The 23,013-nt window shown below is 39.8% G+C and overlaps 1 protein-coding gene across 7 annotated transcripts in view; it reads left to right on the plus strand.

The window, feature by feature from the left end:
• The window catches only part of GPM6B (glycoprotein M6B), a 141,430-nt gene that overhangs the window by 99,691 nt on the left and 18,726 nt on the right, over positions 1-23,013 (plus strand). The window contains exons 1-2 of one of the 7 annotated variants that reach the window (XM_006122805.5): positions 6,009-6,515; positions 13,373-13,492. The exons of 1 other annotated variant lie outside the window; for it this stretch is intronic. In XM_006122805.5, the coding sequence (XP_006122867.1) occupies positions 6,455-6,515; positions 13,373-13,492 (181 nt within the window). In that variant the 5' untranslated portion in view covers positions 6,009-6,454. Of the gene's footprint in view, positions 1-1,992; positions 2,087-6,008; positions 6,516-13,372; positions 13,493-23,013 lie in introns of those variants that run through there. 5 more of the 7 variants (XM_006122806.5, XM_075914569.2, XM_006122807.4 and 2 more) reach the window with 5 other exon arrangements.

The raw sequence follows: 23,013 nt of genomic DNA on the forward strand, positions 1-23,013 counted from the left end.
CTTTATAGACTAGCAAAACATGCAGATGGTATCATGAGCTTTCGTGGGCACAGCCCACTTCTTCAGGTGAACAGAGTTTTAAGAAAGCCGTTAGGTTAGATGGTACCCAAATTTTCTGAAACCATATTTATTGGTTATGGTTCTCTTATCTGTAGTTGCCAAATCCTGCTGGCCTTTCTTCATGAAAGTACAGGCAGTCCCCGAGTTACGCGGATCCAACTTACGTCGGATCCGCAGTTACGAACAGGGTTTGCTGCCCGTCTCCCTGGTCTGCTGGAGACCAGCAGACCAGGGAGAAGGGAAGCAAAGCCTCTGACCAGGGAGACGGGGAGCAAAGCCGGGGAGCACGCGGGCAGCGGACAGCCCAGACGCGACGCGGCTGTTCCGCTGCCGGCGTCCTCAGAGGCTTTGCTCCCCGTCTCCCTGGTCTGCTGGTCTCCAGCAGACCAGGGAGACGGGGAGCAAAGTGGTGGAGCACGCGGGCAGCAGACAGCCCAGACGCGCCACGGCTATCCCGCTGCCGGCGTGCTCCACGGCTTTGCTCCGCTTTGCTCCCTGTCTCCCTGGTCTGCTGGAGACCAGCAGACCAGGGACACGGGGAGCAAAGCCGCGAGCACGCGGGCAGCAGGACAGCCGCAGCGCTTCTGGGCTGTCCCGCTGCCCCCGTGCTCCACGGCTTTTCTCCGGACGCCTGTGGTACAGCAGCTGGGGCGCTGCCGGTTGGTCCCGTAGTGCTGCTCTGGGCGCTACTGGACCAACCCGGCAGCACCCCAGCTACTCTGCCCCAGGTGTCCTGATTCAGCCACTGCTGGTCAGTTTCAGCAGCAGCTGAATCAGGACGCCTGGGGCAGAGCAAGCTGCTCTGCCCCAGGCGTCCCCAAGTCAGCCACTGCTGAAACTGACCAGCGCTGACTACAGGAAGCCCGAGGCAGAGTTGCTCTGCCCCAGCTTCCTGGAATCAGCCGCTGATCAGTTTCAGCAGCAGCTGACTTGGGGATGCCTGGGGTTCTTAAGTTGAATCTGTATGTAAGAACTGGCGTCCAGATTCAGCCTGTTGAAACTGATCAGCGGCTGATTCCAGGAAGCCCGGGGCAGAGCAACTCTGCCTCGGGCTTCCTGTAGTCAGCCACTGGTCAGTTTCAGCAGCGGCTGAATGTGGATGCCAGTTTCGACTTACATACAGATTCAACTTAAGAACAAACCTACAGTCCCTATCTTGTACGTAACCCGGGGACTGCCTGTAGTTCCAGTGGCCAAAATTTTCAAACCTTTGTGTCTAAATTTTAGAGTTTTATACTATCCATCACATTAGCATCCCAATATAAAATCAGTAACAATAGCTAATCCTTAGTGATGTCATGAAGTCTTTGGCTTTCCTCTCTTTTTGACTCCTAAATCCGTATTTTGCTATCTCAAAGATGTGGCCTGTTATATGTTAGCGATTAAATATTGATATTGGTGTGAACTGTAGACACCCAGATTTGAAAAAAATTATGGCATTTGAGTGTAGTGGGAATTTTATAAGAACTAAAACTTTCCAGGATCATTCTTGTGGATGTCTGCCAACTTCTCTGACTTTTTAAAATAGTTGAGAATTTTCATCGTGACGAGCTAAGTTCACCCTTATTACCCTAGGATGGCTATTGTCCAAATTAAGATCCCAATACATAACTATCACAGATCAGAAGTTAAAACTAATTACCATGCTTTGAACGTAATTGAACCATATAAAAATAGTTGCCAGGTGTCCGGTTTCACCCGGACAGTCGGGTATTTGCGGGCTCTGTCCGGTAAAAAAAAAAAAAAAAAAAAAAAAACAGAAAATACCAGACATGTGCAATGTCTGGTATTTCCTGTTTCTCTGGAACGGAAGCCCGGCAGGGACCATTTTCCTCTAGCAGGGGCAGGGGAGTGCAGAATGCAGCAGAGTCACAGAGAAGGGGGGCAAGAGGGGGCACTTGCCAGGCGCCATGCTAGGGAGGCGCTGGGCTGTGCTGGGAGTGGAGCATGCGCTGCTCTGGCCCACGTGACGTGTCCCCTACAAGCTGTGCAGCTTGGCCGAGTGGCAGGAGCAGCCACTTTAAAAGTAAGATTAACTTACCCAGCCATCCCGTTCCTCCGGTGCCTGGCTCTGCGGGGGGCAGGGGCTCCCCACACTGGGGATGCCTGGTGCAGGAGGAGGGGGAAGTGCACTGGGATGGGGGGGTACTATGGGAGACTGGGTGTGAGGCAGGGGTGAGTGCATTGGGATGGGGGAGCACTGGGAGGGACTGGGTATGAGGCAGGGTGAGTGCATTGGGATTGGGGATGCTGCGGGAGACCTGGCTCGGGGAGGGGGTGGGTGTATTGTGGGTTAGTGTGTGGTCCCAAACTGGAGGGAGTGGTGCATCTTTTACTTAATAACTTTAGCTCTCCCCCCCCCCCCCTGTTTTTTTGGGGTGTGGGGTGTTCAGTATTTTTTGTTAAACCATCTGGCAACCCTATAAGTTAAAGCTAACTAAGCACTATATCCAAGAGTTTAGGCCTTTCTGTAGATAACTTGGGGCTAGAAATGTGTACAGGTTTGGATGAAATTTAGGTGGTTGAAATGTCACATCTATGATTTATATATCAAAAGAAACCCATAGGTTAAACTGTATGTATATTTGTTCTTTCCTTAAAAAGAATGTATGCGTGTACTATATGCCTATTTTAAAATCAGACACTTTTAATATGTATTGTAATCCTATGTGATACAGTCTCAGGATTTAGCCTTTAAAAATCCAAAACCTGTATTTCAGTTCTTTGAGGAAAAGTGTGAGAACCCTTTGTTGTAGCTGAGAAAAGCCTTTGTAGAAATGGTGGAGTATGTCCATTTACTTAGTCTGTAATGAATTTTCTATAACTTATCACAGATCTCCTTATGCTTTATGAATGTAAACTACATTGTCACTGACATGAATAGAAACAGTCAGTGTTTAGAAAGAATGGGCACCTGCTAACAGAATTGTTTTAATATATCTATATATCTTTAAATACAGTTATTTATATTTACATAAAATATTGAGCTGTTTTAAGGTATTTTAATGTATGTAACTGCAGTGCTTCAGTTTGACTGAGAAAAATAATTACCAACATTGCTAAATAAATTTAGTTTAAAAAATAGGGAGTTATTTTGTACTAACTGATTATCCCTTGGGACCTATTTTGCAGTGTTCTCACATACTTAACTCTGTTGCTTTAACTCCCAGTGTCCTGCTGTAGGCTTACAGCTGTGTTTCAGCAGTAGAAATCTCCATTCTCACATCCCCACTCATTTTAATGATTTTGGGTTGCAAATAAAATGTCACTCTATTGAACTTCTGGAGCATAATCATGTGACCCTCCCAGCATTGGTTATCTCAGTCAGTCTAGTCCTTATGACTTGTGGTTATCTGGATTTCAGTCTTTAGAGATAATTTTTGTTAGGCTTTTTAAAACTGCTCAGATGAGGGAGCAAATAGATTCTTCATCCAAACATTTTCCATGGCTGTCTGGGTAACAGCCGTTCACCGCAGTGGAGGAGATAACTAGCGTTTGCATACAGCCTTGTCATTTCCCTGGAGGACAGTGCTTTCTGAAAAAGACCTACTTGGTTTTGAGACTAGATTAGGGCTTGGACTTAGGTTTTTGGTTGCAGTAGTCTTGAACATGTACTTCTAGTTAGTGTATATAATAGCACTGATGGTGACAGAGGAGAAAGCAGTGTTCGTTAGCAAGAACTGCAGATGGAACAAAGGGAAAAATGGAAGTGACTGAAGTATGATAGAGTGACTTAAAACCGATCACATTTTTTCAGCAAGCTGAAAGGCAGCAGGGAGTGGGAGTGAACTTCACACTTCGCTGTACCACTTAAATCTTTAGAGGATGATTCAGTAGCTAGAATTAATAATTTAATTAATTGAAATAGCTTTAAATAATTAGATTGATGGTTCCTGAAGACATTAGTTCAACTTTTTGAGTAGTTAATGTGTTCTTCTAGAGTTATGTATTTCTTCACTACTTGGGAAGTAGGAGGGGCAGTCCTTCAAGAAGTGGGGGATGGTCTCCACCTCCCACTAGATTTGTTAATAACACATCTGTTCTAAAGTCCTGAACTCATTCAGCAAAAACTGCTGTGACCTAGGAAACATTCAACTTTCATCAAATAGGCATCACTTAAATTGATGGGAGGTTCAATAGTGGTTTCCTTCTGAAAGCAATGGTGATAAGTGGGTCAGCCAAAACATTAAAAAACAACAACAAAACCCAAAGATTAGTGGCTCTTGGGAAGTATGCCACACATCAGAAGCCTATTAAAATTGCATCAATGTGTATTTATGTCCATGCTCAGCGAGGATGGGGGGGGGGAAGAAATTATGTAGCAGCCTTCCAAATAGGACAATAAAAGTCAAATAAATTAAGGAAATTGAAATAAATATGGCACAGCAATTATCAGAAACACTACCCGTTTGTTCATAAACTGTGAAAGCCTCTGTGATTTTTACATATGGAAACAGCTTTACTTTCCATTTTGACTTGTTACTTTCTGACATTCCAGTGAAACCTGGAGATGTGTGTTTTTTAGGATAATCATCTTGTATTTTCATTTTCACTGGTGTCAAATGGAAAAATGCCACCCACCCAAGAAAGTTTCCTTTGTCTACAAGGATCATTAGACCAAAATTTAATTCTGTTCTGTAAAGGTTCTTCTAGTATCTGAGCATAATATCACTGCCATCATCACAATAGTATTTGAGTGCTTTCATATGTCACATGTGGTTTGTTCTTTACCTCATCCTCTCCCGAGGAGGAGAATTGTTCAATAAAGAGTCTTGGGTTAGTCTCCTAAAAACCTCCCGGGCCTACACAGATTAATTTTCCTTTGGTGGTAGAAAGTACCTTGGTGTTAGAGCAGCAGAGCCTTATTCTAGAGCTTTAGGTAAGCTTTTAGGCATTGTAGCCAGTATATTGCAAACCACTTAGAAGGCAATGCAGTGGTGGTGAACTGAGGTAATCGTTTATGGGGTGGGATAAAATCTCTTAATCAAAGATGGTAGAAAGCATTATTTGAAGCTGCTGCTATTGAGGACTTGTAGTGTCAGTGAGAAATCCAGGAGTATTCTCACACTATGGACTTGATCAATTGTGGGTGTGCTCCTTGTAAACAAAGGAGACTGCACCATGACTGCAAAGGGTTCAGTATGTTTTTCTCTGCCCACTCTCTTGCTCCAGTTAAATATAAGGACCATGTAGGATATGGGACTTACCCAGGATGGTGTTGAGCACCCTCAGCAACCACTAAAGTCAGCTGACACCTCATTTTGTTCTAGGATCAACCCCGGGTCAAAATTTTGGAATTGACTAAATCACTGACCTCCGTGATCCCTGTGGATGCCCATTAATTCTGTAAAGAAGTTCTCTTCTTTAATTGCCCGAGACACCGATTCACTTTGAAATGCACTTTGGTTCATCCCTTTTCAGGAAAGTGCTGAAGCACATGCTTAATGCTAAGCATGAGCTTAAGTTTCTAGAAAAGGCAGCTTTCCTGAATTGGGGCCTCATGATATACACCCATTTGAAAATTATGGGGTGTGTGCTTACTTTACCGTCTTATTTTTGAAACTGTAACATTGTACTCCTGTTCATTTGTGTTCACATTTTATGTTGTGACCTTTACTAGCCAGAGGAAAAGGAAAGGATTTTAAACTGCTTTAATTTGTGTGTATGTTGTGTGTACACAATTGTTTGTTTTTCCTTTGGTTTGTGCTGTTTGAGAGCCAAATCTTACTTGCTTCTTAAAGTCAGCAGAAGATAAACTAGAGGCCGTGTGCACATTGTGTTTATGTTCTGTGCAAGAGCAGAGGGCATATGGAATAAATCAAAATGTGAAGCATAATAATAGGGTCCCATGGGAAAGAGAGCCTTGTGATTGTGTGATGACTATCCCTAGAGACAGCAATAGGGGGGCTGGTTCCTAGCTGAGTCATGCAACAGGAGGGGGCTTCTTTCATTCTCACATGCATCCCACTTCTGATGTCACAAATCCATTCTTTGCTGAGAGAATTGATTAACATTCATTGGGAGCCTCTAGAGAAAGAGAAGCGAGGGGAAAGAGAGAGCACGCAAGGAGAAAGGGTGCTTAGCTGATTTCTTCCCATCCCAGCTACATAGAAGTTGGGACACAATCGGACACAGAATGGCTATTTGTAACTGGGGTCCTTGGTGACGTATGGCTGAGCGTTTCCTGGCACAAATCTTTATGGACCAGTAAGCAGAGCGAAATTGAAGCCGACAAGACTTTTTGCATTTTGGAAAGGACTGTAATCTACTGTAGTGAAGAACAGAGCCACTCAATCACTGCTGCTGTAAATGAGAGACAGAAGGGAGTAAGAAAGAAAGAAGAGAAAAAGATTTTGCTGGGAGGAGGGGGGAGAAAGCATTTTTGGTGGATGGTATGAAGCCAGCCATGGAAACTGCAGTGGAGGAAAATACAGAACAAAGCCAAGAGAAAAAAGGTACCCGGAGGTCTAACAATAGCCTGTTTAAATCTTTTCATTGAGGGTACTTAAAGAGGGTTAGACAGTTTTTGTCACTCTTTTTAGAGCTGCTCTTAAACAATCATTATTGGATCTTTTTAGCTTTCAGGGATTTTTTTTTTCTTGTAAGGCTTGACAGCAAATTAATAGAGCAGGAATCTTTCCCTCTGTATATGGTCTTGCTGTGAACCTTTTCCAACCCCATCAAAAATGGTGTGTTTTTGCAATAGAAGCCTTGTTTTGCTATCGCTTTGAGTTTTGGTAAAATGGTTTAGAGAGAAAATGTGTGCATATGTGTGCTTCTCAGAGCCATAAACAGAAATTTTCACTGTGAAGCTAGCCATGAAGCACTGTGCTTTAGTGCTGTGCAAGGCAGTGTGGGAGACAGTTACAGGAACGAGCTGCTTTCTGCCAGGTTTAGAATGACATCCCTTGCTGCTTTCATGCAGTAGATTAGTGCCAATAGCAGATTGATTTTAATTCCTTTTCATCATCCACATTTAACTCCATAGAATTTTGTTTCTACAGAGATTTCTCTCTGGCATGAAAAAGAATAGTGCACTGAGTCAAGCAGCCTTGAAGTCCGAGCAAGTGTGTGTGATCCATAATTGCTCCTTGATGAGGAGAAGTTACAAATTTATTGTTTTGAGATAAGAAAATGGCAGTATGGTAGGAGAGAGGCTTAATTTAATCTGAGTGCTCCCAGTGATTTATTGATCTAAAGTTCAGCACTTCACAAGAAAAAATCCACTACTGAAGGACTGTTACATTTTGGAATAAGACTGGCTTATAAGTCATACCTTTTAGTATAGGAGGCTACTGTAGAAATAGTAACAATAAATTCTGCCAAGTGATACAGCTCTAACAAAATATTATCTTATTAAAGTTGCTTGTTATGAACTCTTGACAGTACCTAAATAATAAAATCTCCTCGGGCACCTGTTGCATGTATTATTTATTAGCTGTTATAATATCGCAAATGTCTCAACTGCTGTATATCACTCAGTACAGTTATAGAGGTTTCACATAATCATACTGAAAACCTTTGATACCAGAGTTAGAAAAATATCTTTTTGTTTCCCTGGTTTGAAGTTGTGTTTGTTTCTAGTCTGTCTAATTCAAAATCAGCATCAATTTCAACAAAATGAAATTTGGTAAGTGATTAGACCACAGAAAAATATAATCCCCTGCGGATTTTCCAAAAAAGAGTTTCAGTGCTTAGAGATTATACATTGAAAGCCATTAACATGCATGGGCAGCAACCAACTTCACTGGGGATTTTGAATGCATATTAATGTACAAAGTAAAAATCCTAAATACTTTATTAACAGAGCCTTATCAGTCACTTGGATAAATTTTAAAGCTCTAATGTTTTCCATTAGAGAAATAAAATATATATATTGTAAATAGTTAGACTACTTAAAATATTTACCGAGTCTAAAAAAATTCTTTCTACATATTGTGCACCACATATAAGGTACCTTGCAGCCCAAGTAAGGATTATATAATATTTTTCATTGTTACCTAAATCTCCACACAGCATAGCACATAGAGAGTGCTCATTATTTTAAACAAATTATGAGAGTTAAGGCTGAGTATCCATGACGAATGACAGACTGTCTTGTTTTTATAAAGGAGCAAGCAGAAGGAACTTGGAGTCTTTATTTTACTGCTGTTTACTAGCATTTCTGTAGCCAATTTGACACAACCAGCATGATAATATTCTTGCCTACTTCATCATTTGTGAAAGTAACATAAACTCTTTTCAGTGACCATGAAGTTGTATCTTCATTCAGTTCAACATTGCCTTTCATAAATTCAAACAATATTCCATGCAGTGCGATAAAATATGAAAAGTAGAACTGGTTGCCTCTACTCAATTTAAACAATGAAATAAAATAATCATTCAGATCAACTTGCCTGTTCCTTTCTACAAGTACTCTGTGAGGAAGGGCACTGAGTTTTGTTTTAAGATTTTGGGTCAGATGGTCAGAAGGGCTCGGTTGCTATTTAGACACCGAAATGAAGAGGCAGGATTTTCCTAAGAGCCCCACCACACAATAGAAGACTAGGAGATCTCCATGCTAGGTACACTTGAAAATTCTCCCATTTCATTTAGATTCCTAAACAGGAACTGAGCTTTTCAGAACATCTGACCATTTTCTCCAGTGCCATCTTAAATGCAAACTTAAATGAAATAAAATAGGTGAGAGGTCTCAGAGTGTGTTTTGTTTCCTTACTGCTCTTAGGAGATGTGATTGTGTTTACATACCATAAATACTGAACAAGAAAAGATCCCAACCATTCATCTCCAAGCTCATGTACAGTATCATGTGTATATATGCACAAACTGTGGAGAAAACAAACACATCTAATTTGAAGGGTATACACCATAATAGGAATAGGAAAAATGTCTGTTTTTGCTATTAATGGTGATCTAAATTTCTATGGATTTTTTTAAATAAAAGGATCTCCAAGTGCATTTGCAAAAACAATAGCATTACAAACATTTATTAACTTATTTAGAATCGGCACCCCAATGAGGTAAGAAAGGATGGTACTTCACCCAAGTCGGCCTCAGTAGAAAACATTATGCAATAACACTGTATAACAGTGTAGTACAACAGGTGACGGTGTAGTTTTACAGTCTTTACAAATATCTTGAACTAAATTTTGATATGGCATATGTGCAGTTCACATATTTCCTCAAAGTATGGTAAATATAAAAGGGCAGTTGCTTAATTGGTGTAAATGGCAATAGTTCCATTGACTTGAGTGCACTACAATTCACACCAGCTCAGCATCTGCCCCAAAATGTGTAAAAAATATTTAGTTATTTGAGAACGATTGTGCAAATTACGGCAAGTAAATTAATTCAAGGTTCATAGTAAATCATAAAAATATTTTCCCTTCAGGTAATGATACATAGTCCAGCTATTGGTTTTGCAATGTCCTTCACACATCTGTTTCTCCCAAGCTAGACAAGAATGACTGCTACCCTGATTTTTTAATTGAAAGCTGAACAACACCCTTGTTTACAGAGATAGGAAATAAGTATTGCTTAGTCTGCATATCAGTAACTCTTATCAGAGAGAAGCACCATAAGCCAAATTCATGTAAATGTTGAGCAGATATTTTACAGAGCAATAGGACAGACTGAATGCACTTAAGGAAGAGGGTTTACAAATTATTACAAACAACAGGGTTTATTTTGTTGGCATTAAATTAAATCAAAACGTGAGACCTGTGTAGGCAGATTCACTGAACTGGAATAAACAGGCAAAATGAAATGCCGTTTTGCATCAGCAGCGGAGGAAATTTATCCAGGTACATATTATGAGAGAGACAAAGTTTGCTTTTTTCACGTAGCAAAGAAAAATATTACTCTTAAGTTGTAAAAGTGCCAAGTGAGAGATTTCAGACAAAATTGTGTTATTCATGCTAAGGGAAACTTAAGATGCTATCTCAAAAGATAGTTGTGTATTAGCCTAAAACAATACAAGTACATGCCAATTTTTATAACATTTTATACTATTTTTTTAAGTGTGAATTTGAAAAAGTTTGTATAGTTTAAAACCAGAACAATTAAGTATCATTAGAAAGACAAGGGTAACTTTTATTCGACCAACTTCTGTTTATCCAATAGTTGAGCTGAATGAGGAGGTTCGTATTTATGGTGTGTTAACACAAATCCAGTCCATATTGTTACAGAGCTGTGTAAGCTTGAAATCTTGTGTCTCTCTCCAATGGAAGCTGGTTCAAGAACAGATACTACCTCACCTAACTTGTCTTCGAATAACCAGGGACGGACACTGCTATACTACTGCATACAATAAGAATAATTGATGTATTAATATTAGAGGTTAATCTGGCTAGTTTTGCTTCCAGTATTATATTTGCCAGCAAATTGTTGGGTTTTAAATGGCTATGTAGTAGTATTTTCACCTCTTCCCTTGAGGAGACTATTCATAGTCTTTTTTAGAAAATAATCAAATTAAATTTTCTGTGGTTGATTACTCTTTATCATGGCTATTTGGCCCACCTTAAGCTACTCTTCACATTCACCCCATCTCACATACACAACCTTGCTATTGGAAGACCTAAAGTGATTCTTTCATTGATGTATAAGCAACAAAGAAATGTAGATTTTGCCCCCAGTAACTACCACAGATATATGTGTGTGTGTGAGAGAGAATTCTAAATTAGCTAAACTGAAGTTGTTATTGTGCGACATCGTGTGTAAACTATGTAAATGTTCAGAAATGATGTACAAATTCTAAATCGGATGTCTGATTATGCTACTGTTTAGGTATAGTGAAGTAATCCTAAAAGTGTAATGTGTAACCCCCTTAACCATGAACAGAAATACTTTTAAAATACATATTCAGGGATGTATAATATACAAAATCATGAACAAAACATGGAGAGTTAAGGCCTAGCTCTGCCATACTAACTTAACTGCAGGCAGTCCTTGTTCACACTAAAGTCTGTTGGATTTCTTATGAAAATAGTTTTAATGAAAAGAAATACATTTTGGTAATTTGTATAGAAATTAAGATGTATTTCAGTTACATGTTCTAGGGCTTTGACATAAAAAACAGTTTTAAAATTTCCATGACAATTTCAGTTTCCACTGGTGCCTTTCCATTTAAAAAATAAAAGAAAGGGAAAATGTTGACCACTGCTATTAAAAATAAAGAAGAGGGTGTTTACAAGTCTGTCGTTGTACTTAACCTGCCAGCTCATGATTTTAGGCGTAGGTGTTTCTCCAGCAGGAAGTAATGAGCCTATTGGCATCTGTGGTAGGGTAAGGGAACTCCTGGTTCTTCTTTGTTGGTAGTATTACTACCTGCTGCAATAGAAATCCAGAACCCTGAACTCACAGCTGATGCAATAAAAGCCTTTCCCTTTATTTTTATATATGTGTGTATTTTAAGTTTATATAAGTGTTGTATTAGTGTTCTGGCATGTTAAAAATGTTTTAGAGTGCGTATATGTGAGAATTTAAGTTCTCCTTTGTGATGAAAAATGCTTCCTCGTAAACCACATTCTAATTTTATATTCTGTTTTTCTCCAAAAGTAATCTGTAATCTTTGATTTAAAAAATCTTTGAAATGGCAAACAATAACTGAACACTGCATGTTTGAGGGTTGCGGGTATATGAGAAACAATTCTGCCCTCATTCTTGATTTTTTGATGTAGCATTCAATTACTATAGTATCTATTGTGATCTCATAAACAGAGGATCATTCCTGAATGAGTAAGAAGAGGAGATGAAATTGTTACCGGAAGCATTGTGTTTGAATACAGAATCATTTTAGTAATATGAGCTAGAAAACATTTGAAAGGTAATTGAATATGTAGGCAGTCGAACTTGCATTGTTCTTTTTATTTTTTTTGAGAGGGGGGCAACAGGGAGGGTTTCCCCAAATAGAAGAATAAAATATATGAAGTAGAATAACTTCTTTCATGAAAAATGTGCTATATACAAAGCTGTTGGCAGAAGTTTCAGAGAAAAAAATGATCAAGAGGAAATAAACTACTAAACATTCATTAAAGAATCCATTGATGTTAACTTGTATTGGTTCCAAGGACTCTATTAACCCAACTGATTATTCATGAATACATTATGTATACAATTTCCTGCTTTCCATCTTCCCAGATACAGAGGTCTGGACCCAAAGAACCAAACTCTCCTCTCTTTCTTGATTCACGTTCATGTAACTGTATTGAAGTTAGTGGAGTTACACCAGTATAAAAACAGTGTAAGAGGAGAATCACATCCATATACTTCTGGGTTTAGACTAAAATTTGTGATACCTTAACTTTCTAGGAACCTGCTTCTCTGACCTACTTGGAAAGTAAATGTTAATAGTGTCCTAAGCTGTATCTCATCCATTTGCTGAAATGCTGCTAAAAGATGACAGTTGGGACAAAGATGACAGTTGTTCATGTAGCTACTACAGAATGGATCTGTCAGTGTATTTTAAGAAATGATTCATCTTGCATTGATAGCCTGGCAATTCATAACCAAGGGAAGGTGAAAAAATGTTGTTCCAAAAGCAGTTTGTTGTTGTTTAGCCAATAGCCTCTTTCTTTGATGCTCAGGATCAGTAAAACTTTGAAGTACTCTCCTGATGAATTACAGAGCATAACATATTACTGGAAATGACATGACGCTGTTGAAATTTTTCTCAGCACTTGGGAAAGGGCCGGGGGGAGCGATAACGGATTGAATTCTTCCCTCACTGGAGTAAAACTGCTGAAATCAATAGAGCTGGTTGAGATGTGCACCAGTGTAAGAACAAAATATGGCATAATAAACTGCAGGGTTTTTTTCTAATTGTTTTAAGTTAACGTTACATCACCAGACAAATTTGTGTTTGAGTCTCGACATCTGATGGTAATTATCTTTGTTGTGTTTAGGATATTTTAAAAATAGATAATTGGTTTCCCACAATTCTGTTCCCTTTCTGTCCTATCTATCAGTGAAGAGACTGCTTGCTAGAAAACATAAGTGGATTGATGTGGGGAAAGAGAGTTTTGATTATCAGAGACCATAACAAACTTGAACATTTTAATATGTATTTATGTTCATTTAAGAACTTAGAGGAGTCTTTGTCAATACTGGTCTTTCAGGATGTAACAGCATATCCTGCTGATTTTCTTCCTGTTGGTTGGTACAGAGAGGTTATATATCAGTTACTAAACCTCAGCATATTTTTCTGGGCTCTCCACTTAATTTTAAAAATAAATTAATAAAGTATTGAACAATTTTTTTTATTTTTTTTATTTTTTGCTGGAGACACTGACTTTTTACCACCTAAAATTGGCAGTGATCACCAGACCAGAAATGGAAATTGGCAGGTACCACTGGATGTACAGGAGTTCAAGGCCACACCGGTACCACCATGTGCCAGCATTGAGAGGCAATATTAGTCCTTTGGGGATTCAAGGTAAATAAAGGGCTGGGGTGAAATCTAAATGGAGAGTTCAAATGCAGTAGTGCAAACATGATTTGTTGTAGCTGTAACCTTTTAAAAATGTTTTTCTGTTTCTTAGTTGGGAGTCTTAGTCTTTTCTCACATGATTTTTTGAAATAAACTTTAATTTTAATCTGTTAGTTTTGGAAAGGCAGTGGCTTGCCATTAACTGTATTGCCAGCAATCATTTCAAAAGTGGCCACAGACAAAACAGGATAGTATTATCTGTGTATGCAAATCCAATCAGAAACTGATAGTGATATAATTTATAGTCTACCAGTTGGTGTCCATGTTCAAAGAGAGAAACACATAATGCAATAGGTCTCCTCTCAAGTGTTTCTTTGGATGATATTTCACCTAATAGCTCACTTTCCAGCAGCAGCTCTGTGTGTATCTGTGAGTCCTGTTTTTAAAAAAAGATTACAGGCAAGATTTTCCAAAGTAATCCATGATACTGCATAGGTCAGATTCTAAGTGCCCAACCTGAGACACTAAAATGAAAGCCTGAATTTTAGAGGGTGAGCACTCGGCACTTTTTGAAATTTACCTTTTGAAGTATCTCAGGTCAAGGAAACATGTAGGTGATTTTGCCCAACCACTCTCTTCCTTGGAGGGAGCTGATCTATTTAATCCAGATCAGAAATTTGAGTGCTACATTTGGAGAACATTCACCACATTCTCTATTTAGTCTCTTCCCTTATATAACCTGATGGCCTGGTTCTTTAGATCTCAAAATGCTCTTTCCATGGCAGTCTGTATGCTAGTAATGGGTGATTATGCCTAATTTATTGTCAAATTTTATATTCAAACTTATTGCTAAATTAGATGTATTATTTGGTTGATTAGGTTTGTTCAGCTCAGTGATGGTACTAGTAATACTATTTGTGTTGTTGTTAATGGCTCTTCATTGTATTTCCTGAAAGCACTCAATACTAATGTGATCGGTATGTTTTATATACTGGTGCTAAATGTCAAGAAGACACCTTTATTTCCGTTGGGGCGGGGGGGTTCATTTGGATATTTCTTCAGATTACATGTTGAAGAAAATCTGAGGCAAAGATCATGATTCACAAGTTTAATGCTTATCTAGGCCATCTTTTACAATGCTTATCTGCCTACTTTAGAAGTAGCGAAAAGATTCTTGAAATCTTTACTCAGCTATTTGAGAGCAAAATCCTCATTACGCTGGTAGGTGTCAGTCTGTATTTTGTTCAAGGAAATCCATTTCAAGAACCTGGATCAGTGTCATCCAGAAGCTTAGGTCTTATCTGTGGACACTGGTTGAATTGGGTGTGCTAAAATACAGACATAACTTTGAATTGGGAGTGCTGTGATGTTTTGGGGGATTTTCAACACAAAGTTGAAGGCACAAGAGCTCCAAGGCATAGCCTGAATGATTCAAAGGCTGAAAATGACATTTTAATGTGGGAAACTCAGTTTCTGATATCTCTAATGTAAAGAAATCTCTCCAGATGTGCTATGTGATAGAAACTGAGAATTGTAACAGACTAACTACACTGAAAGAATGGAACCAATCTCTGTGCCAATGATTATTTAGTCGCAATGAAATGCTGCTTCTTTTCTTAACAGAGGAAAATAATCAGAACAATGGATTTTTTCATTTCAGAGCTGGTACAGGAATCTCTTGTTTTGGATTGCACTGAGTAGTACACTGGAAACACACCCAGCTCTGCAAGCATGTAAACTTTCTTCCTAGGGCTTCCTTCCTTATTCCCCTCTTTGACATGTAGTAATAGATATTATCAGGAGAGAAAACTTTGTTGCCCTTTTGATATTTTGCTTCTTTCACAAGATCTTTACATAAGCAACTGTCTGTCCCTTTAGATCTTTAATCAGTTAAATGCTACTTTATTTTCACTCTGCCTTTTAAAACTCCCTGTTTAAACTCATTGTTCAAAATCAACGTTCTTGTGAAAATTCTTCCAGATGTTTTTGTTTTGGGTTTTTGTTTGTTTTATGATTGTTTTTCTCTTCCTAGATTTCTTCCTAAAAAATGTTAGGGTTTAGCATGAGAATGTGCACCATCTCATCAAGACTCAGAGGAGTAGCCATGTTAGTCTATAACTTAAAAAAAACTTAAACAAGAATGGTCCCATAGCAGAAGATATAAGATCATGCCATAAGCATGCAGGCTGCTTCATGAACAGGGGGAAGTTTGCACAGCATCTACCTATTTATATACCTTCACCTTTGTTGGTGTTACAACTGACACAGGTCTTTATAGTGGTGCTTCATTTTCCTCCTTTTCTGTGCTTAGATGAGCTATTTCTTTAAAGACCTGGTTTTTTCCAGTTTGGTACTAAAAGGCTGAATTTGGCTTCTTAATCTCAGATTCACGGGTCTGAAAATATCCCCCTCCTTTTTTTAAATAAATTTGTAACTAAGTAGGCGTCTTAGTGGGAGGGAGATTCTGTTTTTGTTTACTTTCTGGTAGCTAAGGCAGAATCAAGTGGAGAAGTAGTTGGCAGCTGTGGCTGAGATCCAATGGGATAAGTCTTATTCTGCTAAGGATACTTCAGGCTGATGCATTGTGAGGTGAGTTGGCCAGGACCTGAGGGCAGTCTTCACTACTGACTGAATTGATGGGCAGTGATAGATCCAGTGGGGGTCGATTTATCGCATCTACCATAGATGCCATACATACATGGCCAAGTGCTCTCCTGTCGTCTCCGGTACTCTACCAAAATTAGATGAGTAGGTGGAGTTAATGGGAGAGCATCAGCTGTTGACATATTACTGTGAAGATATTGTTTTAAGCAGATCTAAATACGTCAACTTCAGCTACCTTATTCATATAGCTGAAGTTGTACAACGTTGAGTCAGTGGCCCACACTAGTATAGACCAGTGGTGCACAACCTTTTTTTAATGGCAACCCCCACAGCTGAGCCCAGCTGTTGGTGGCCACGCGGTGCTCAGATCCAGGTGGCCAGGGGCTGGCCCTGGCTGTTGGTGGCAGCGCAGTGCGGCAACCCCCCAGGAAGATAACCATAACATCCTGGGGGGGTCACAACCCATGGGTTGCGCACCACTAATATAGACATGGCCTAAGGCTCAAAACTCAAATTTTACAGTAAGAAACAAACCTTTGCTTAAAACATTGCTAAACATAGTTCTCTTTTTTTTTTTTTCACAAGAAAACCCAGGAAACTCTAATTCAAATAGTGTGAGATTTACAAAGGCCCCCAATTAGTCAATGGGAATTAGATGCTAGCTCCCATGGTTGTGTTTGTAAATCCCACTGGGCATCTTTATATCTTTGTAGCTGCCTAAATAACTTTGTAAGTCTGGCCCTGAGTCTTACTTGTTACATCTTTTTGTGCAGAGTTGTCTAGATAAGGCAGCCAAGCCAGCACTTGCTAAAACTGAGAGGGGAGTAGTGTCTCTGAGGAGGTGAGTGGAGATCAGGGTGAGAACAGAAAGAGGGATTATTGAAATATGAAAAGGCAGAGCAGTTGCAAAATCTGTTTTGTGTGTGTGTGGTTTACATGTGGCCTTGTACAGAGTTGAACTGAGACTGATAACTTTTGACCATGGAGCAATTTCAGATTAATGAATTCTGCCTATAGAGTAACACCACCAAGTACAATAATTCTGGGGGAAAAAACGTATTGTCTAATACAGGAACAAATCTCCAGGAGGAATACTACCTGAGGGTATGTCTACACTGCCACCCTAGTTCGAACTAGGGTGGCTAATGTAGGCATTCGAAGTTGCAAAGGAAGCCCGGGATGTTAAAATTTGCATCTTGCCTGGCGCTGCCATTTTTAAATCCCCCTTAGTGCGGACTCCGTGCCCGCGGCATGGAGTAGGTAGTTCGAATTAGGCTCTCTAATTCGAACTACCATTACTCCTCATGGATATTCAAATTCCGGGCTTCATTTGCAACTTCGAATGCCTACATTAGCCACCCTAGTTCGAACTAGGGTGGCAGCGTAGACATACCCTAAATTATATCAACAGAACCTAGACTACTTTTATCAAGGCAGGTTTTTTTTTTTTTTAAATACTGGAGTGAAGCAATGCTTAACAGGTGGTTGTATTTTTCAGAAATAACTGACAGAGACATAAGGGAGAAAATATCCACCAGTTAAGACTGGTCAAAACAAATCCTTTCTTAAAGCACAACTTAACCAACGTTATTCTCTTCAGAGTTGGTGCAGACGTGTCTTATTCTGAAGTGCATAGTTTCATGGGTTGGAAAGAGTTCCTACCACTTCTGTTGACAAAAAGTGAAGTTGTTCAACCTCTCAGGCTGACAAGACTGGAACAAGAAAACTGCTCTCATGTATTGTCTCATGTATCACAGCATTTAATGCTTGGTGGTATATATTAATAGCAGTCTAGAATTGATGCATGTATATTTTATAGATCATATTGCCTTAAAAGAGGCCATCTTCTAAATACTTATTAATTGAAGAACCATTTCAAAGAACTGGAAATGCATCAAACTAATTTAATTTGGGGAAAAATGAGTATTTCTGTCTTCACTATAGTTTTTAAGGCCAGAAGGGGACTGTTAGGTTAAGGACAGTCTAACTCTCTGCATGTCACATGTCAGAGTATTTAACCACATGATTCCTGCAGTGGAGGGAATTCTTCTCTAACAAACGTAATGCAACATGATAAAGCAGTGGTTCAGAAAATACTCTCTTCGTAGACTCTTCTTTACCATGCTGCTTTGACATTAGGGACAGAGGAAAATCTTAACTTAATCAAATAGTTATTTTTGTCTCCAGTGCAGATGTATTGCTTTCTGAAATGAAATGAACAATTACCTCTGCTTAGTAGCAAAGGGGCTGTAAGACCCCCATTGTTAAGAGTATGCAAAAGGCCTAATTTCTACGTTTGTCGCTAAGATACTTTAGAAAAAAAGTCAGCGGTCTTATCTGTCGACTTAGAGGTATATTTTTTTATATCCAGCAGTGGACTGTAATAACAATCATTGTAATTGTTTACACAGCTCTAGAGCAAATAGCTATTTGTCCCCATGAGGTGGACATGGGAGCTTACAGAAAAATAAAAATGAGGTCTCTGGCTCATGTAGCTTACAGCCTATCATTAGCAGGTATGATACCTTTACTCATGTTGAGTACCAACAGTCAATGCTGGTTCCCTGATTCTCTGCCCCAGCTCCAGTGCAGGAAAGAGCAACAAGAAACTTCATTCTCACTATCTCATTATATAGGAACATTAGAACATTCAATGAAATTTCAAGGTGGCAAATTCAAAACACATAAAGGAAAAACGTTTTCATGTAACAGATAATTAGACTCTGGAACTCATTGCTACCAGAAGTCATTTAATGTCTTTCTGGCAGCCATGCTCTAGGTTATTGGAGATGACCTCCCAGGCGGAGCTGAAATAACCTACAGGATGGATGGTAGCTTCTTCAATCTGGGCCGCTTCAGAGACAAGGCCAAGAGCACAACAACATCAATGGTAGAACTTCAGTATGCTGATGATGCAGAGATCACTGCCACCTCAGAAGATGGTCTCCAAGCAATTGTCGACATCTTCGCCACAGTCAGACACAGGTTGGGTCTGACTCTCAATACACAAAAGACCAAGGTTCTCTTTCAGCCAACACTCACCATCCGATTACCTGAACCAACCATCATGGTGGACACCCAAGTGCTGGAGAATGTCAACAGCTTCCCCTGTCTCGGAAGCTATCTGTCCAGCAATGCTGACATTGACGATAAAATCTGCCATAGAATATCCAGTGCCAATGTAGCTTATGGACATTTATGGAGGCGAGTTTTCAATGACCCTAACATCAAGACGCAGACCAAGATCCGTGTCTACAATGCCGTAGTCATCCCAATGTTGCTATATGGAGCTGAAGCCTGGACTCCCTATAAGCATCATATTAAAGATCTGGGGAAATTCCACTAATTGTACCTGAGGAGAATATTGGGCATGATGTGGCAGGACAGACAGACCAACATTAGTGTCCTCGCAGAGGCTGATTTCTGCAGTATTGAGGCCATAATTGCCCACAGGCAGCCACGATAGTCTGATCACATGGTCAGAATGCCTGACACACGTTTGCCTAAACAGATTTTCTATGCTCCATTGAGGACCAGGGCATGGTGGACAGAGGAAGCACTACAGAGACATCCTTAAGAACACTTGGATAAAGTGTGACTTTGATGCTGACACCTGGGAGAGGGAGGTGGAGAATCAGGTAATCTGTAGGACCACCATCAAGAAAGGTGCCCAACACTTTGAGATCCAGCATCATCGCCATGCATAAAAGATCAGAGAGCCTGACGTAAAGAGCGTGACCAGGCCCGCATTGTAGCCGCTGGTGTCTGCACTGATGGAGATAGAGACCTCATGTGTCAGAGTGTTCCTTGCTAGAATTGGCCTAATTTCTCATCTTCACACTCATCAGTTATAGGTGTCCAAAGGGAAATCTTACTCAATTCGAGGGATCCTAGACAGATGATTCTCCTTCTTTATGCTTGAGTTATGTTGGGGCTCTAAAATGCCCTGGAAGGAAATCTGAAGTTCAGAAGACAAGCACCACTTTCCTGCAGATGAAATGTTGACTAGCAAAGATGCAGGCCAGCAGATGTGTCCATCTGTATGATGGCTTTGAGTAGCCAGTGACTGTCTTATCAAAACTCTAAAATTTGGTATCTCAAGAGTTAGACTTATAGAGAAGATCCTTGAGACAAGGGTTAGTGTTGGGTGTCATAAATGGTCCTCTTTTAGTCCACTCTCTATGACAAATCGCGTTGTCCATATTAGAGTTACAATCAAGTTGTAATCTTGCCCCAACCTGATGTTGGTAAGGTGTTACAGACTGAGAATTGTTCTCTGAAAGTCCCTCCCCATTAATTCTGCATTTCCTTGCTTTTTTGGATTTCCCTCGGGTAACACCATCACAGTGCTGAATGAGATTTAGCCATACAGCTGCCATTAGTATTAATAGGAATTGTGTGACTAAACCCTTGCATATATTCAGTGATGTGTATATTGTGTCCTGTCCTAGCTATTTATGGGTATATTGCTCATTGCCGCTCAAAGAAGAATTATATGAACAATTAGTATCATTGCTGACTTTTTATGTATAGGTTCACCCTTAAACTAGTTTCCTGTGACTGATAGTTTCCAAGAGACTGCAAGAGAATAGCTGGTTCCTGTTCTTTCTCCTTTATTTAATTTTGTCCCTTAGCAAGAAGGATTCAGGCTGAGTTTTGTGTGTGTGTGTGTGTGTGTGTGTGTGTGTGTGTGTGTGTGTGTGTGTGTGTGTGTGTTTAATAGCTCTCATTCTCTAGAGAATAATCTTGGTCCTTGTTTTAGCTGGCCTCCTTCTGAGAGTGTGTTAAATCTGTAGCCGGGATCACAAGCAGCTCTGGGCAAATCACTGGGCTGTTATTAACTTGCCTCCATGGCAACTTCTGCTCACAAGCCTGAGGACAAAAAATGTTTTTATTCTGCTGAGCTGCACAAAAGATTCTAGTGATGTTTTAGACAAAATGGCCATTGAAAGCCAGATGCATTGATGTGTATTTATAACGCATAGTTTATATTTAAACGGTTTTACACGGCTGATGTGCTGGAGTAGATAAGAGTGCTAAACATTGCCTGATATTATCTGTGCGCAAAGTTAAGATAGCACAGAATTACTGCTAAACATTTTTTTTTAAAGTTTGTAATAAGCTTCCCAAACGGTACTAAATACCACAACACTGTTTACAGGATACACTGCTTCAGAAGCAGAATATGTTATCAACTTACTTTGCTTATTTCATATTTATGTACAAATTTGCCACTGCTTTTCTGTTGTGTGGTAACTCACTGCCTTCTAATTCAGAAATATAGCAGAGTACTAGGAAAACTGCATCTAGAAAGGTTAAATTCTCCAGGCCAAATTCTTAGCTGCTGGAACCTGACATAGTTCAGGAGCCCAGCTGAAGTTCTGCACTTTCCTGTTTAATGGTAAGACTCCAATGCCAACCTAGAAAGTTTGGTAAGAAAAAAAATCCTTAATTGTGTCTGAACTAATAGTAGTATCTGGTTTAGAAAAGCTTCTCTGCGTAACATTCTGGTAGTCCTGGGTGTATGCAAACAATAAAATAGAAACCTCCTACTCTCAGGTTTCATTGATGTGAACGTAGGGTCTCCAAAAAGAAGATTCTTTGCGTGTTACAGCAAAACTTCAAACATTCTTTAATTAGATTGTATTAAAATGAGAATTTGGGGAGCTTAGGGAGTCTAACGCCTCTAACAGGTAGTATGTATTCTTTAATGCTGATATCTTAGGAGAGGAATAACCATCATTAAAGTTGTTAAATTAACATGTATGCACAAGCACACACGGCCATGTCTGGCATGGAAATATGCCATTTACAGTATTCCCTTATTTTTGTTTAAAGCTAGGCCTGGAGGTGTATGCTTGTTCAAGGACCAAAGATAGTGTGTGGGCCAGTTATCCAGTTGGCCTTAGAGTTAAAGGCTTGCTGGGGCTTTGTTTTGTTGAAGTCCTTAAAGCTACTGTGCTGCTTCAAGTGGTATTATAGCAGTGATCTGTGATTGACACAGTGTAGGCCCTTAGAAGGATGGTACTGCTTTTTCTCTTGTGGAGTAGTGTGCTGTAGAAGGCATGAGCCATGAACAGTGCAGACATAAACACAGTGGCCTACTATAGAGAAGAATGTGAAAGCTTTGGGGCATCCATTGCTAGCAGTTTGAATAAAACAGGCTATTGATGAAATGGTGAGATCTGCCCGGATGTGTGATCACAAGAGATTCCCCTCCACCCCCAAGTCCAGTATTATTGTATGGCAAACTAGGCTGCACCGCATGGGGTTTTCAGTCTACTGGAATGACGTATATTTGGGAGTAACTTTTAGCCCTGGGTCTGTGTGGATTTAAGACTTTGGCCAAGTTACTCTTTGACACTATTGACTTATTACCCATAGAGCAGTGTTGAGGTTGACTCTGAAGAATGTTAGATATTCTACCTTCCAGCATGAAAGAAAATCTTATAATAGCAACAGATTAAGAGGGGAAATCAGACTTAGGTAAATAAGTTCAATAAGGACAAATGCAAAGTACTGCACTTAGGAAGGAACAATAAGTTGCACACATAGTCAATGGGAAATGAATCCCTGAGAAGGTGTACTGTGGGAAGGGAGCTGGTGATCATAGTGGCTCACACAACCTAAATGAGAGTCAACAGTGTGACACTGTTGCAAAACAAACATGATTCTGGGATGTATTAACAGGAGTGTTGTAAGTGAGATATGAGAAGTAATTCATATTTGATTAGGCCTCAACTGGAGTATTGTGTCCAGTTCTGTGTGCTACATTTCAGGAAAGATGTGGACAATTAGAAAAAGTCCAGAGAAAAGCAGCAAAAATAATTAAAAGTCTAGAAATCATGACCTGTGAGGCAATATTGTAAGAACTGGATTTGTTTAGTCTGAAAAAGAGAAGACAGAGGGGACATGACAACTTT

Source organism: Pelodiscus sinensis, chromosome 1 (genome assembly GCF_052426305.1).
Source record: "Pelodiscus sinensis isolate ZL-2025 chromosome 1, ASM5242630v1, whole genome shotgun sequence".
Lineage (NCBI taxonomy): Eukaryota > Metazoa > Chordata > Testudines > Trionychidae > Pelodiscus > Pelodiscus sinensis.